Consider the following 13,707-nt stretch of genomic DNA (forward strand, 5'->3'; position numbering starts at 1 on the left):
GAGTTAGTAGTGAGGATGGTGAGGGGCAGGATAGATAGCCAGTTGTAAAGCAGCAGTGGGTCAGAGGGAGAAGAACCAAGAAGGACTTCCAGGGATCTTGGCCTGGTAGAACAGTGGAAGAAGCAGTGTGGGCAGGGGAGCTGGAGAGTTCCTGGGGCAAATCCGGATTCACATTGGCATCCAAAGGAACATGTCAGAAAATCCATAGAGGTGAAAAGGGAGCAGGTGGGAAGAGGAGGTATGAGGTACCACCTGAGCTGTAGGGAGAGGCTGAGTGGGTTTTTTAAAGCTGAAACAGTGACCTCTTGCCCAGGAGGAGTGGGTGCCAGGAAGAATGTGTGGAAGAGGAGTAGCTCCAGGGTGACCTCCCTGGATGTGTTCTAGCTTTACTGTGTTGCAGCTATAAAATTTGGACAGCGTTGTCACCAGCATCTTTTTTTAATTTTAAAGATATGGTGGGTTCCAGTGGGGTTGTGGCATAGTGGCAGAACGCTTGCCTAGCACATGCAAAGCTCTGGATTTGATTCTCAGCACCACATATAAATAAATAAATAAAGGTTCATTGCCAACTTAAAAAAAAAAAGTCACTACTGTTTCTTAATGTTCATTTAATATTCATTATTTGCCATAAGGAATTTTCCCTGTAACTTTGTTGACAACACTGCAGACCATAATCAGGCTTTCTGATTACCTCCATCCTTGTGAAATATAGACACAAGAACATATTTTATCATTTCAAGAGTGGAGAAGAAAGGCTCACATTGTGTCTCGTGGAAGAACTTGCCATGTTTCTCTGTAGGAACAGTTGTCAGAATCTTGCCTGGGGATTGGCTTGAACTTAAACTTAGTGGCGCTTACCAGTGGTTTAGCTCAGGACTGAATATGACCAAAAGGAAGCAAAGTGTCCTGATGCTGTGTCTTTTCCTCTATAGGACCTCACCATCCCTGAGTCTAGTACCGTGAAGGGGATGATGGCTGGACCGATGGCCGCATTTAAATGGCAGCCGACTGCAAGCGAGGTAAAGAGCTGTCCCACTGCCAGGTCAGAGCAGCTTTTCCTGGCACTACTGAGGTTCTCTTTTCCTTTTCCCCTTTTTTGGAGAGTCGTTTGTTTGTTTAAATTGTTGTTGTTGTCTTTGTTTAATGGAAAAACAGTACAGAAGTCTGTAAGGTAAAAAGTAAAACCCTAGCCCTTGGTGTGAGCATTAGGTTTGAAGTAACTGATTCTGGGCATTGGTCTAGTCCCTCTGCCACCAAAGGGGGATCATTCTGCAAGTTTTTTTTCACTTAATATTTTATAAACACTGTCTCTCTTATCCACAAGTACAAGTCTCGATGTTTAGTGGTCTGGGATTGTACCACTGCTGTGGCTACACCTGTTCAGGGGATTCTTGTGAGCAGCTATGGAGGTCTACAGTCGTAGCTACTCTGTTCCTCTGTCAGAATCTACCTGTGGGTCTGGCCTCAGACACAGGGAGGTCTAAGCTCCCAAACTGGAAGAGTCCTGGGAATCACTGTGGCCTAGTCTGCTGGGTTGTCTGAATACCTCATGAATACTGAACACTGAAATACTAGTATGCTTGTTTAATATTTTCCTGCAGTGTTACTGGGAAAATTTGTATACCAGCCTGGCAGAAATAGATGTCCTTTTCCGCTTGAAGCTGGTTTTTCTCTGGGTAGAACAGTAGTCTTTTCCTTATGAAAGGCTTACATCAAAAGTGGGAGAAGTTTCTAGACAGCTATGAAAGGGATCAGACCAGAGGCACTGCAGCTGAGGAGAGTCCAGGTCCAGGCAGGAGCAAGTATCCTTTGGTGGAAGGTAACTTGCTTTAAATTGATTTTCTTCTGGTTTCAGCCTGTCAAAGATGCAGATCCTCATTTCCATCATTTCCTGCTGAGCCAAACAGAGAAGGTAAGTGGCCCTGTGAGGAGCCCAGCCCTTGCTTGGGGGCCAGCCTACTGGGGAGTACACTCTATTGGAACTTCTTGATTAGTCTGAAAGTTAGGCTCTGGCCTAACCCAGAGCAATTGGCAAAAAGTCACAATATAGGTCCATGAGGAAGTCATGTGATACTGAGATCAAAAATAAACCAGAATAAAGTTTTTCAAATTTAGTTGACTTTGTGGTAGAAACATTCAGAATCACCTTTAAAGGCCATGTCAGAAGCCAGGTACTGCTAGCTGTCAGCCCTCACAAAGTAGCCTGGGGAACAGTCCCATGGATTAGGCTGGACCTTGCTAGGATCTGATGATAGTTGATAGATTTTTAGTTGGACAGGTCTGAGTTTCAAGCCCATTCACACTGACCAGCTCTATAAGTCTGGACACAAGACTCAACATCCTCTGATTCTCAGTGTACTGACCAGATACAGAAGCTGGTAGAGTTGTATGGAGGATTGAATAAGGTAACAGGTGTTAACTTCTAGCATCTCATTTGGAGTTCAGTGAAATTATACAACGAACAAGCCAGGGTGGTGCACACTTGTAATCCCAGCCACTCAGGAGGCTTAGGTAGAGAATCACAAGTTTCAGGCCATCCTTGGCAATAAGGACTGGGGATGTTGCTTAGTGGTAGAGTGCCCTCGGGTTCAATCCCCAGTATTGAAAAAACAAAAATTACATAACAAATAGTATTTACTGTTAATTTCCCACTGTAGGCGTAACCTTTCAGGGAAATTGTAATGAAGACCTATTACCCTTTCCACTTAAAAAAATGATCTTTCTCCTCCTTCTCTATTAGCCAGCTGTCTGTTACCAGGCAATCACAAAGAAGTTGAAAATATGTGAAGAGGTATGTAGGTTGCATACATGTTTGATTTTCGCATGAGGCCTTGCTGTGTGCTGGCTGACTAGATGATTTGTACTTCCTGTCCCTAGGAAACTGGTTCCACCTCCATCCAGGCAGCAGACAGCACAGCCGTGAATGGCAGCATCACACCCACGGACAAAAAGTAAGACCTTCCATGAGAAGGCCTCCTGGGACTTGGGTCTGCTGGGGAGTGGGAGGTGACTCCAAGGGGACTCTTATACTGTGTCCCAACCGTTGTTGGGATTAAGTGGGAAGAGGGAATATTGCAATTTTTGTTGACAATGATTTGGGAGCAGTTTGACTGGTGGGAGAGAGAAGTGGTCATTTATGCAGGGCACGGTGGTGCATGCCTGTAATCTCAGCTGCTCAGGAGGCTGGGCAGGAGGATCGAGAGTTCAAAGCCAGCCTCAGTAATGGCAAGCTAAGCAACTCAGCAACACCCTGTCTCTAAATAAAACACAAAATAGTACTGGGGATGTGGCTCAGTGGTTGAGTGCCCCTGAGTTCAATCCCAGGTACCCTCCCTACTGCCCCCCGCCCAAAAAAAAAAAAGAAGTGGTCATTTAAATCCATAGTGTCAGGCTGGGGATATAGCTCAGTTGGTAGAATGCTTGCCTTGCAAGCACAAAGCCCTGGGTTCAATCCCCAGCACCGAAAAAAAAAAAAAAAAAAGCTTACATTTATTAAATCCATAGTGTCTCCCTGGGACATAAGCTCAGGGGTTGGTTTCTGTAACTCCCTGTTGAGTCTTAAAGTCAGAGATTCTCAGACTTGGCCGTACCTCAAAGTCACCTGGAAGTCAGCTTGTAAAACACCAGTTGCTGGCGTCTGCTCCAGCCCAGGGCTTCTCAGTCAGTAGATCTGTGGTGGAACCTTGAGAATTCATATTTTTAGCAAGTAGCAGATACGCTGCTACTGCTGTCACTGTTGCCATAAGGGGACCCCTTTTTGGAAACCACTGCTTAGCAGACCCATGATGAAAGCCCCAAGATTAGCCATCAAGGGAGGGTCGGGTGGTGGGAGAGGGATCAAGATATTTGAAATAAAGCAAGTTGTCCTGCCTTCCAAGCTCTCCCTGGTATTGCCTGTGGTCCTTGTTATGTACCTGCAGGCTTCTTTTCTGCCCAGCCTAGGTCAGAAACAAGACCATCCCTAACCTGAGCTTACCCCAAGACTTGCCTTTGCTCCTCCTCTGTAAGCCACTTGTGTCTCCTGCACAAAATAACAGTTTGAATTTACAGTTTGTTCCTTCCACCCAGTTCTTTCTCAGACTAAAAACAGCACATTTTTTTCTTCATGATTTTTTCGTGATGTTGAAATTACTAATTCTCCCAGGTTATTTTTAGCAGTGAAATCCCTTTGTGGAGTAGGGAGAGAGTGTTGTTGTGTGCTTGCAAAGGGGGAGATAACTATCATCCATTCATTAGTGATAGTAATGTTAGTTGTAAAAACAGCCAGGACGGGGCTGGGGAGATAGCTCAGTCGGTAGAGTGCTTGCCTTGTAAGCACAAGGCCCTGGGTTCGATCCCCAGCACCCCCCCAAAAAAAAAAAAAAAAAAAACAGCCAGGACAGGTCTAAGCATGCTCACTCAAGATCATGGTTGCCCCCTTAGTCAGCTCTTTTTCCAGTATGTGGCATTTGAAGCCTACTGCAAAGAAAATGAATTGTGTTGCCATGCAGTCCACATCACACCATGGGAAAGCTTGCTGAGTGTGATGGTACATGCCTACAAACCCAGCGACTCAGGAAACTGAGTCAGGATTAAAAGTCCAAAGCAACAACCTTGGCAATTTAATCAGACCTTGTCTGGGGGGAAGAAAAAAAAGGTGGGGTTGGGGGTTCCATTTTCAACATTGATTCAAATGATGTGGGCTGAGACAAGGAGGTGTGAGCAGTGGGTATTCCAGGAGGGATTGGGGACCTTTGAGTAAGGAAGCCAGTTTGGAAGGATGACTGCAGGTATGATTCCAGAAAACCAAAAATATTGAAAGGTGACTAACTCTGGGTCAAAGTTGAGAAGCTGCAGAGGATGTCTAGAACTAGGAAGAAACCCAAATGAGAATGCGAAAGAATCTGAAATAAAGAGGTATTGACCTAGGGCCAGTGGCACATGCCTGTGATCCCTGGACTCAGGAGGTTGAAGCGGGAGGGTCATGAATTTGAGCATGTCCCATACAAGAAGAGATGAAGTATGAGAACCAGAAAAGACATTGGGCAAGATGGAAGTCGTCTGCAAAAGCATGTAGAAACAGCAATAGCAGCAACCAGCACCCAAGCCGTGAAGGTGAAGGAGATGAATGAGGCAGGAGGTGAAGGAGGCAGAATGTGCTTCAGTCAGAGTGTCATGAGGGACTGCAGGTAGAAGGATGTAGGGGAGAAGTAGGCATGGGAAGAACTGGTACAGTGGGAAAGGTGGGTTCTAAAGCTTAGGCCAAGGTCTTGGCTTTGGAATAGCGGGACAGGGCTCCCCTCTGCTGACAGCAGGAAGAGAGAGGTAGGTAGGCTGAGAGCCGGGGAGAACTGAAGTCAGCAAGGGGAGATGTGGATGATCCTGCTTCCCGTGACCTGAAGAAATTGCCTGGCTCTGGATACATTGCCTCTGTGACTTGTCTTGGATCCTGATATGCTCTGAAATGGCATCGGAAAGCCTAGGGCTCAAGGTGGTTGGACAGGCATTTGTTTGAAGGCTAAAGTTAGATAACTGCTTTTCCACTGTGATGGGGTCGTAGGCTCAGAGCCTTTTTCAAAGCAGCAGGAAAGCACAGTTGGAGGGCTTCTCCCTGACCTGTCCAGGATATACTTTCTTCTGTGGCAGCCAAGGGTTTAGAAATGTCAGCTGGCATTTAGGGACACTTCAAGACTACAGCAGAATAGCCATAGGTACAGCAGGCCTGTCAACACACTGGTTGGTGTTTCTGGCAGCCTGAGGGTCCATTCCCCAACATGGTGCTGCAGAAAGGACACATGCTTGCCCTGTCCCTCCCATTCCACCCTGAACTGATCAGTCCCTGTCTCTTTCAGGATAGGATTTTTGGGCCTTGGCCTCATGGGAAGTGGCATTGTCTCCAACTTGCTAAAAATGGGTCACACGGTGACTGTCTGGAACCGGACTGCAGAGAAAGTAAGCACCAGGGGTGGGCTGTCAGGCCTGGAGTGGGTGTGACTCCAGGGCAGACGACATCTCTCCTGTCGTCTGCACTCAGTATTGTGTGGAGCGAAGTAGAAGCCAGACTTAGTCTAGCAGAGTGGGATATACATAGGTCAAATGAGGATGTTATTATAAAAACTAAGAATTTAAAAACACTCATGGGTATAAAACAAAGGGTAATTTCCCTGCTCCCTTCTGTTACCTGAGATAGTTCATGTTAGTTTTTTGTAGACACTATTCCATGCGTATGCAGGTGTATATGTGTATGGGTTAACATCTGTCAGTGAGTGCTGTGTCGTGTCATTCATGTGGAGCAGGTAGACAGATCTCCTTTGTTCTTTGTAATGGCTCCTCTGTATTCTGCTGTGTGGACCTCTTGAGCAGTGCTGTGCAGCAGAACATTCTGCAGTGATTGAGATGCTGTGTCTGCTATCCAGTGTAGGTGCCACTGACCACAGATGGCCATAGAACACTTTAAAGTGTGGCTAGTACAACAGCATAATTCAATTTTTAATTTTATGTCATTTGAATTTAAATACCCTTGTGGGGCCAATGGCTGCTGTATTGGACCATATAAATTTAGAAGATCTGAACTATGGTGGTGGCTTCAGGAGATCCACACATGCCCAGAAATGAAATTCTAAATCTGTGAATTTGCACCTTTTGTAATGGAAAGAGGCCATGGGTCCCATCAAGTTCTCACCCAAGAAGAGGTGAAGAACTATAGTCTCTGAGTTCCAGGAAACTAAAGCCCTGTATTTCTTACAGAGTGAAGAGACTCAAATAGTGCAGCCTCTTGAGCACATGGTGTAGTTGGCACCCATTTGTGTGCATGCCTAGGTGTGTGCAGCAGTCACTGCCAACCCTGCTAAGCAGCAGTGAGGGCTGAGGTGGGCGCGACTGCTCAAGGAGGCAGTGGAGCCGACTGAAGGTTCTGAACTAACAAACGTCCTAGGAGTTGCGGGTGAAGCTCAGTGGGAGCTTAGGGTTCAAGGCCATGGGTTTGATTCCCAGCACCAAAAAAAATGTTCTAGACAAAGCAAAATATTAACTTCACAGAATAAAGCACTTTTCGAAAACAGCAGAGAGTTGCAGGGGGCACGGGGGAGGGGAGGCCCGGGGAAACCGGCACCAAAGGCCACGCTCAGGTGATAGCACTGCTGGTGCTGGGCTTCGATAGGCACTGTGGGGACCAGAGTCAGGAGTGAGATCTCAGGCCTCACTGGCTAGAGACTTCATGACTCAGATATTCTTCTAAGGCCCTGCTGCTGCTACTGAAGCTGAGGATAACCAGGATGTGTAGATAAATGTGGTCCCAAGGACATAGGAGAGTCAGCAGTTTTGTCTAGGGAGTATATTTCCCTTTGATAGAAGTGCCTCTGGCCATCCTGCCTTCCTGGCGGGAAACCTGTGTCATCAACATGACCATTCCAGATTGACTTAGAAGGCAGGTAGCAGAGCAGAGCAGTTATGAACTTAGGCTGGAGTCAGGCAGGCCCAAACTCAGGTCCTAGCTGAGCTTTCCTTCTTCTGCAAAACTCCCCTTCTCTGAGCCTGGACATCCTCGCCAGTGAGGTGACAATGGGGAGAGCACCTGCTGGCAAGTCAGTGGGATGAATTAAAAGTACTAAGCATGGTGCGTGGCACAAATTGCTTAGTGAATGTTATCTTTGAATTAGTACTGATAAGGTGCTGGGGAGATAGCTCAGTTGGTAGAGTGCTTGCCTTGCAAGCACAAGGTCCTGGGTTCGATCCCCAGCACCCAAAAAAAAAAAAAAAAAAAAAAAATTAGTACTGATGAGAGTCCCTATGGAATTTGTTTTAAGGCTCTTAATGAAAATGATCCTCTGGTTCTTCTGGAATAATAAATAAAAAGCATAGTTTTAATTTTCAGAAAAGGGAGAGCAATGAGGAAGACCTTCCCAAAGGCAGAGAGACATGATCTAAAGTTTCATTACTAAAAAGACTGCTGTGGAAACCCAGGCCCAGCAGTAGACTCAGCAGCCTCAGATGAAGGCAGCATACTAAGAGTCAGGGAGGCACATTGAGGGGCTGATCAGAAAAAATAAGTTTAGGACAACTGGTTAGAAATGTGGGAAAATGCTAATCTCACATCCTACCACATACTAAAATATGTTCCGAATCAAGTACTGAATTATTTTTTGTACCTGGTATTGAAGCCAGGAACACTTAACCACTGAGTCACATCCCCAGTCCTTTCCTTTTTTTTTCTTTTTTTTTTTTTTCTCTTTTTCTTTTTCTTTTTCTTTTTTCCTAAGTTACTGAGGCTGGCTTTGAAATTATAAACCTCCTGCCTCAGCCTCCTGAGCCACTAGAATTACAGGCGTGCACCAATGCACCCGGCCTAAATTAATTTTTTAAAGGGAAAATAAACCAGAGGAAAAGAAAATTAATGTATTTCTCTACCTAGAAACAATCAAAATCACCAAAGAAAAAGATCATAAGGCTGGAACTACGGCTCTTTGGTAAAGTACTTGCCTAGCATTCACAAGGCCCTGGGTTTAATCCCTAGCACCACAAAAAAAAGAAAAGAAAGAGATAAATAGTTTTTTGATAATTTCCTCCCACAACAAAAAGTAAACACCTAAAAAGTGGGGGCTGGGGACGCAGCTCAGGCTGAGGGCACTTGCCTACCTGTCCCTGCTCTGGGAGATGTCCGGGAGGATCGGCCAGGCACCTCTGGCTTGCTGGCATGTTTGTTGTGCACTGCCTGCTGCTCACGGTAGGATCTGTGACTTTTGCAGTGTGATTTGTTCATCCAGGAGGGGGCCCGCCTAGGAAGAACCCCCGCGGAAGTCGTTTCAACTTGTGACATCACCTTCGCCTGTGTGTCAGATCCAAAGGCAGCCAAGGACGTAAGGATTCCCCCTCCCCTCAGCATCTCAGGTTGTAGCCAGGAGAGCTGGCTGGCCTCCTCCCCTTATCCCTTGCACATGAATGAGTGTCTGCATGCAGGGCTTGAATTTCCCATGGGGAGCCAACTTCCATTGGGAGGAGTAGTTGCATAAGTTGAATACAGACACCCTTTAATTCAGAGCAAAGAATAAAAACTACCTGGGCCATTGAAGTCAGCTGAAACGATTCTTGTTTAGCTGGAAGCTTGTAGTCAAGCGTTCCTTTGGTCCAAGAGCCAGCTTCACTAAATTTGTGTGTGTGAAAGTTCAAGTTAAGGAGGCATCCTGTTAACCTCGTGCTTGGGCTAATCCAAGTCCATGCAAAGAAGCCCCTCAAAAAAGAGGTTGTCTTAAATGGTCGGGGGAGTGGTCACAGATAAATGGGAAGGTACTGGATATACTTTTCTATTCCTTCCTTATTTTATTCAGTGGCTCTTTCCTTTTCAGCCCTAGTAGTTAACTCCTAATCAAGAAATGAACCAAAGGAAGCAACAGATCTAATCTCAGATCTGCAAGGGCTCCTAAGCATCTAGCTGGGAGCTTGGGCTATTGCTTTTCCCTTGTGTCCCTACAGCTGGTGCTGGGCCCCAGTGGTGTGCTGCAAGGGATCCGCCCTGGGAAGTGCTATGTGGACATGTCAACGGTGGATGCCGACACAGTCACTGAACTGGCCCAGGTAGCAGCCTTGTTCAGACTGGTTCTCAATCATCCTTTCAGTGGGTGCCCAAGTCCCAGGTTGACCGTGCACAAGTGTAAGCAATTTGGTTACAAAGCCAGAGAGAAGAGACACCAGTGCCTTGGAACTAGCCTGCCTTCACTCTCCACCTTCAAAGCCACAGCTAGTCTGAACAGCCATGAGAAGTTGCTGCAGGCTGGATGGGCATCAGGATCTATGGTTGCCATCCTGACAGTGAGAAGCAATCCAGGCTGCCAGTTGGGCCTTTTTGGTTTAAGCAATTATCTGCTTTTGAGTCTAGCAAAGTATCCTTTCACCTGTCTTCTGGGCTCAAGCAAAGGAGCAGTGACTTTTGGACCCGTGTGTGTTCTGCGGGTGATTGAAGTTAGGAGTGGGTAGTGTACAGAGGAGTCCAGGGGGGCCGCTTTCTGGAAGCCCTGTTGGCATGCTTACATTTGCTCCCTGGTCTTTATCTGAAATCCAGGGTAGGTGGGCATGGTGGTGCACGCCTGTAATCCCAGTGGCTTGGGAGGCTGAGGCAGGAGGATCATGAGTTCAAAGCCAGCCTCAGCCACTTAGCAAGGCACTTAGCAACTCAACGAGATCCTGTCTCTAAATAAAATATAAAAAATGACTGGGGATGTGGCTCAGTGATTAAGTACCACTGGGTTCAGTCCTCAGTATCAAAAAAAGAAGAAGAAGAAGAAGAAGAAGAAATCCAGAGGAAATGGAGACCTTGACTGCTCTCTCATTACTGTCTGTGACTCCTGGATTCTGGAGGTTATCCTGCCAGACCCTCTCAGTAGTAGTTCTACAGGTGCAACTTTGGTACCTTAGCATGATTGCCATGTGCTCCCATACCTCTCCTTCTGGCTAGTCTGATGAGAAGCCATGGCCCCCATGACATCCTTGCTCCCTGCTTGAGACCCCTATGAGAGGCAAGGCCTTCAGAAGCTGTGACTTTTCCTCACAGGTGATTGTGTCCAGGGGGGGCCGCTTTCTGGAAGCCCCAGTCTCAGGGAATCAGCAGCTGTCCAATGATGGGATGCTGGTGATTTTGGCAGCTGGAGACAGGGGGTTGTACGAGGACTGCAGCAGCTGCTTCCAGGCAATGGGAAAGACCTCCTTCTTTCTAGGTAACATGCCTGCCATCCTGTCGGGGTACGTCAGGCTTGGGGGAACCATGCACACTGGTGACAGTGTGTCCTGCATGGCCTGCCTGCTAGGCACCCTGGGGGAAGTTTTCATTTAATGTGCACAGTTAGTACCTGGAAGGAGAAAGATTCAGTTCTGTAAGGGGCAGGTGAAAGAGGCTCCCCGGAGTATAGGGTTGAGGGCAGGCTTGGAACATGAACTTGACTCTTTGCCCTGGGCAGGTGAAGTTGGGAATGCAGCCAAAATGATGCTCATCGTGAATATGGTCCAAGGGAGCTTCATGGCCACCATCGCCGAGGGGCTGACCCTGGCCCAGGTGACAGGCCAGTCACAGCAGACACTCTTGGACATCCTCAATCAGGGACAGTTAGCCAGCATCTTCCTGGACCAGAAGTGCCAAAGTAAGTCACCTTTGACCTCTCTAGAGCCTGGGGAATTGGGTCAGTCAGCTGTCACAGAAGAGTACTACTTCTGGGTTCATTGAATGGAAATATGTCCTTTCTCCAGTCAGTCCATAGACAAGACAGAATTTGGGGCACAGACTGGGAGCTCTGTCTCTTGGGCATCAGAGGTTACAGGAGGGGCTAAGAGGGTTTTGCCCTTAGGAAACACGAGTGTTCAGTCCTAATGTACTACAGGTGGTTGTTTTAGAGGGTCCTTGGATTTCTAAATAGCTCTCCCCTCCTCAGATATCCTGCAAGGAAACTTTAAGCCTGACTTCTACCTGAAGTACATTCAGAAGGATCTCCGCTTGGCCATCGCGCTGGGCGATGCCGTCAACCACCCCACTCCCATGGCAGCTGCAGCCAATGAGGTAACAACAGTGTGCAGCCCAAGCCCCAGGATCCTGCAGTTTCTTTTTCTTTTATTATCTCTGCCCCTTTGCTTATATAGCTCTGCTGTTTCTTATTCTTTTTCACATTTTATTCTCACTACTGTAGCCTGGGAAAGGAAGGAATCACACGTGTATTGTATAGAATTGCACTCTTCTCTTGCTTTTCATACAGAATAAGTCTAGTTTCTGTCTTTCAGTTCAGGATATAGATCCTCTTTGCTCTTTTTCTACCCATTAAGGTAGAATCTTAGACCATTGATTTTTAGATTTATTTTTTTTTCCTGACCCAAGGGTGATCTACATCCCAAAGCCCTTTTTATTTTTATTTTGAGACAGGGTCTTACTAAGTTGCCAGCACTGGCCTTCTTGAACTTGAGATCCTCCTGCTTCAGCCTCCCAAGTTGTTGGGATTGCACTTGTGTGCTACCATGCCCCACTAGACATTTTTCTTCATAATGAGTGCTAAAGTGCTGGGCACAGTGGCGCACACCTGTAAATCCCAGCAACTTGGGAGACTGAGGCAGGAGGATCAAGAGTTCAAAGCCAGCCCCAGCAATAGCAAGGCACTAAGCAACTCAGCGAGACCCTGTCTCTAAATAAAATACAAAAGAGTTGGGGATGTGGCTCAGTGGTTGAGTGCCCCTGAGTTCAATCCCTGGTACCCGCCCCCCCCCCCAAAAAAAAAGTGCTAAAGCTATCAATTTCCTTCTGAGTCACAATAATTTCCCTTGCTATTTCTTCTTTGATCTGTGGATTATTTGAAAGTTTGTCTAGCCAGATGTGTAGCACACACCTGTAATCTCAGCTACTTAGGGTGCTGAGGCAGGAGGATCACAAGTTCAAGGCCAGTCTGAGCAACTTTATAAGACTCTGTCTTAACATAAAAAATTAGAAAAATAGCATTTAAAAAAAGAATAGTTAGCCCAGCCAGGTGTGGTGGCATACAGCTATAGTCACTGTAGTACCTAGGAGGCTGAAACAGGAGGATTACCTAGGCAACCTCTAAAAATTTGTGGTTTTCCTAGATATCCAATGGTTATTAAATGTCTGATTTCTCTTGTGATCAGAGAGCATGCCCATGTGTTTGTTGTTTGTTGGGTTTTAGTGGGTTTTTTTTTTTTTTTTTTTGGTTTGGTTTTTTTTATACAGGGTCTTGCTATGTTGTTGAGGCTGGCTTCATATTTGCAATCCTCCTGCCTCAGCCTCTCAGATTGCTGGATAACAGGTGTGTACCATCATACTCAGCTGGTTTTTTAAACTTTACATTTGTTCAGACTTGTTTTATGACCCAGCAGTGTCTGTCTTAGTGGATGTACCATGTGCCCTTTTTTAAAAATGTGAGGTTTTTTTAATTTTGGTTTTGAGTTTTGTTTTGTTTTTGTTTTTGTTTTTGTTTTTTTGGTACTGAGGATTGAACCCAGGGACCTTCTCCCATTAAGCTATATTCCCCAGCCCGTTTTAGTTTTTATTTTGAGACAGGGTCTTACCAAAATTTCCCAGACTGGCCTTGAACATGCAATCCTCCTGCCTCAGACTCCTGAGTAGCTGGAATCACAGGCGTGACCACTGCACCTGGCTAAGTATGTGAATTCTGCAGCTATCAGGGTCTTTCCTGTTAATTTTTCAGTAATGATATAAAGACTTTTTTTTTTGGACCAGGGAGTGAACACAGGGTGCATAACCACCAAGCCACATCCCTAGCCCTTATATTATTTTTTGAGACAGGATCACACTAAGTCACCGAGACTGGCCTTGAACAGTGCTCCTCCTGTCTCAGTCTCTGGAGTCTGGGGATTGGAGTGAACCCAGGGCTTTCCACTTGATCTGCAAGACTATGACACTGAGCAACATCCTCAGTCCTTCTATTGGCTTTACATTGTTTTTTTTGGTTGTGCTAAGAATTGCAATGTACATCCTTCACTTCACAGCCCCTAGAATCAGTCTTGTACCAATTCACATCACACGTGGAAACACAAGCACATAGATCCAGGCACCACCCACTTTTCTTAAGCAGAGTGAAACATTCTGTGTAGTGGGGCTGTGCCTGGCTGCCTTTGTTTAAAACCCATCAGTCAGGGTTGTGAGTTTTTACTTTAAGCCGTTACATGTATTTTACACATTCTAAGAAAAAATAGTCAAGCACAGTGGTGCATGCCTGTAATCTCAGT

The 13,707-nt window shown here is 46.2% G+C and overlaps 1 protein-coding gene and 1 non-coding gene across 5 annotated transcripts in view; both read left to right on the forward strand.

The window, feature by feature from the left end:
- Positions 1-13,707, forward strand: part of Glyr1 (glyoxylate reductase 1 homolog) — a 33,465-nt gene that overhangs the window by 16,691 nt on the left and 3,067 nt on the right. For 2 of the 4 annotated variants that reach the window (XM_047532763.1, XM_047532765.1), the window contains 10 exons: positions 933-1,019; positions 1,856-1,912; positions 2,741-2,791; positions 2,878-2,951; positions 5,832-5,931; positions 8,724-8,834; positions 9,448-9,549; positions 10,523-10,685; positions 10,926-11,105; positions 11,394-11,518. In XM_047532763.1, the coding sequence (XP_047388719.1) occupies positions 933-1,019; positions 1,856-1,912; positions 2,741-2,791; positions 2,878-2,951; positions 5,832-5,931; positions 8,724-8,834; positions 9,448-9,549; positions 10,523-10,685; positions 10,926-11,105; positions 11,394-11,518 (1,050 nt within the window). The remainder of the gene's footprint in view (positions 1-932; positions 1,020-1,855; positions 1,913-2,740; positions 2,792-2,877; positions 2,952-5,831; positions 5,932-8,723; positions 8,835-9,447; positions 9,550-10,522; positions 10,686-10,925; positions 11,106-11,393; positions 11,519-13,707) is intronic. The other 2 variants (XM_047532764.1, XM_047532766.1) reach the window with 1 other exon arrangement.
- On the forward strand, positions 4,277-4,351 carry Trnat-ugu (transfer RNA threonine (anticodon UGU)). The gene has a single exon. It is a non-coding gene; the product is annotated as a tRNA-Thr (tRNA).

Source organism: Sciurus carolinensis, chromosome 18 (assembly GCF_902686445.1).
Source record: "Sciurus carolinensis chromosome 18, mSciCar1.2, whole genome shotgun sequence".
NCBI classification, from domain to species: domain Eukaryota; kingdom Metazoa; phylum Chordata; class Mammalia; order Rodentia; family Sciuridae; genus Sciurus; species Sciurus carolinensis.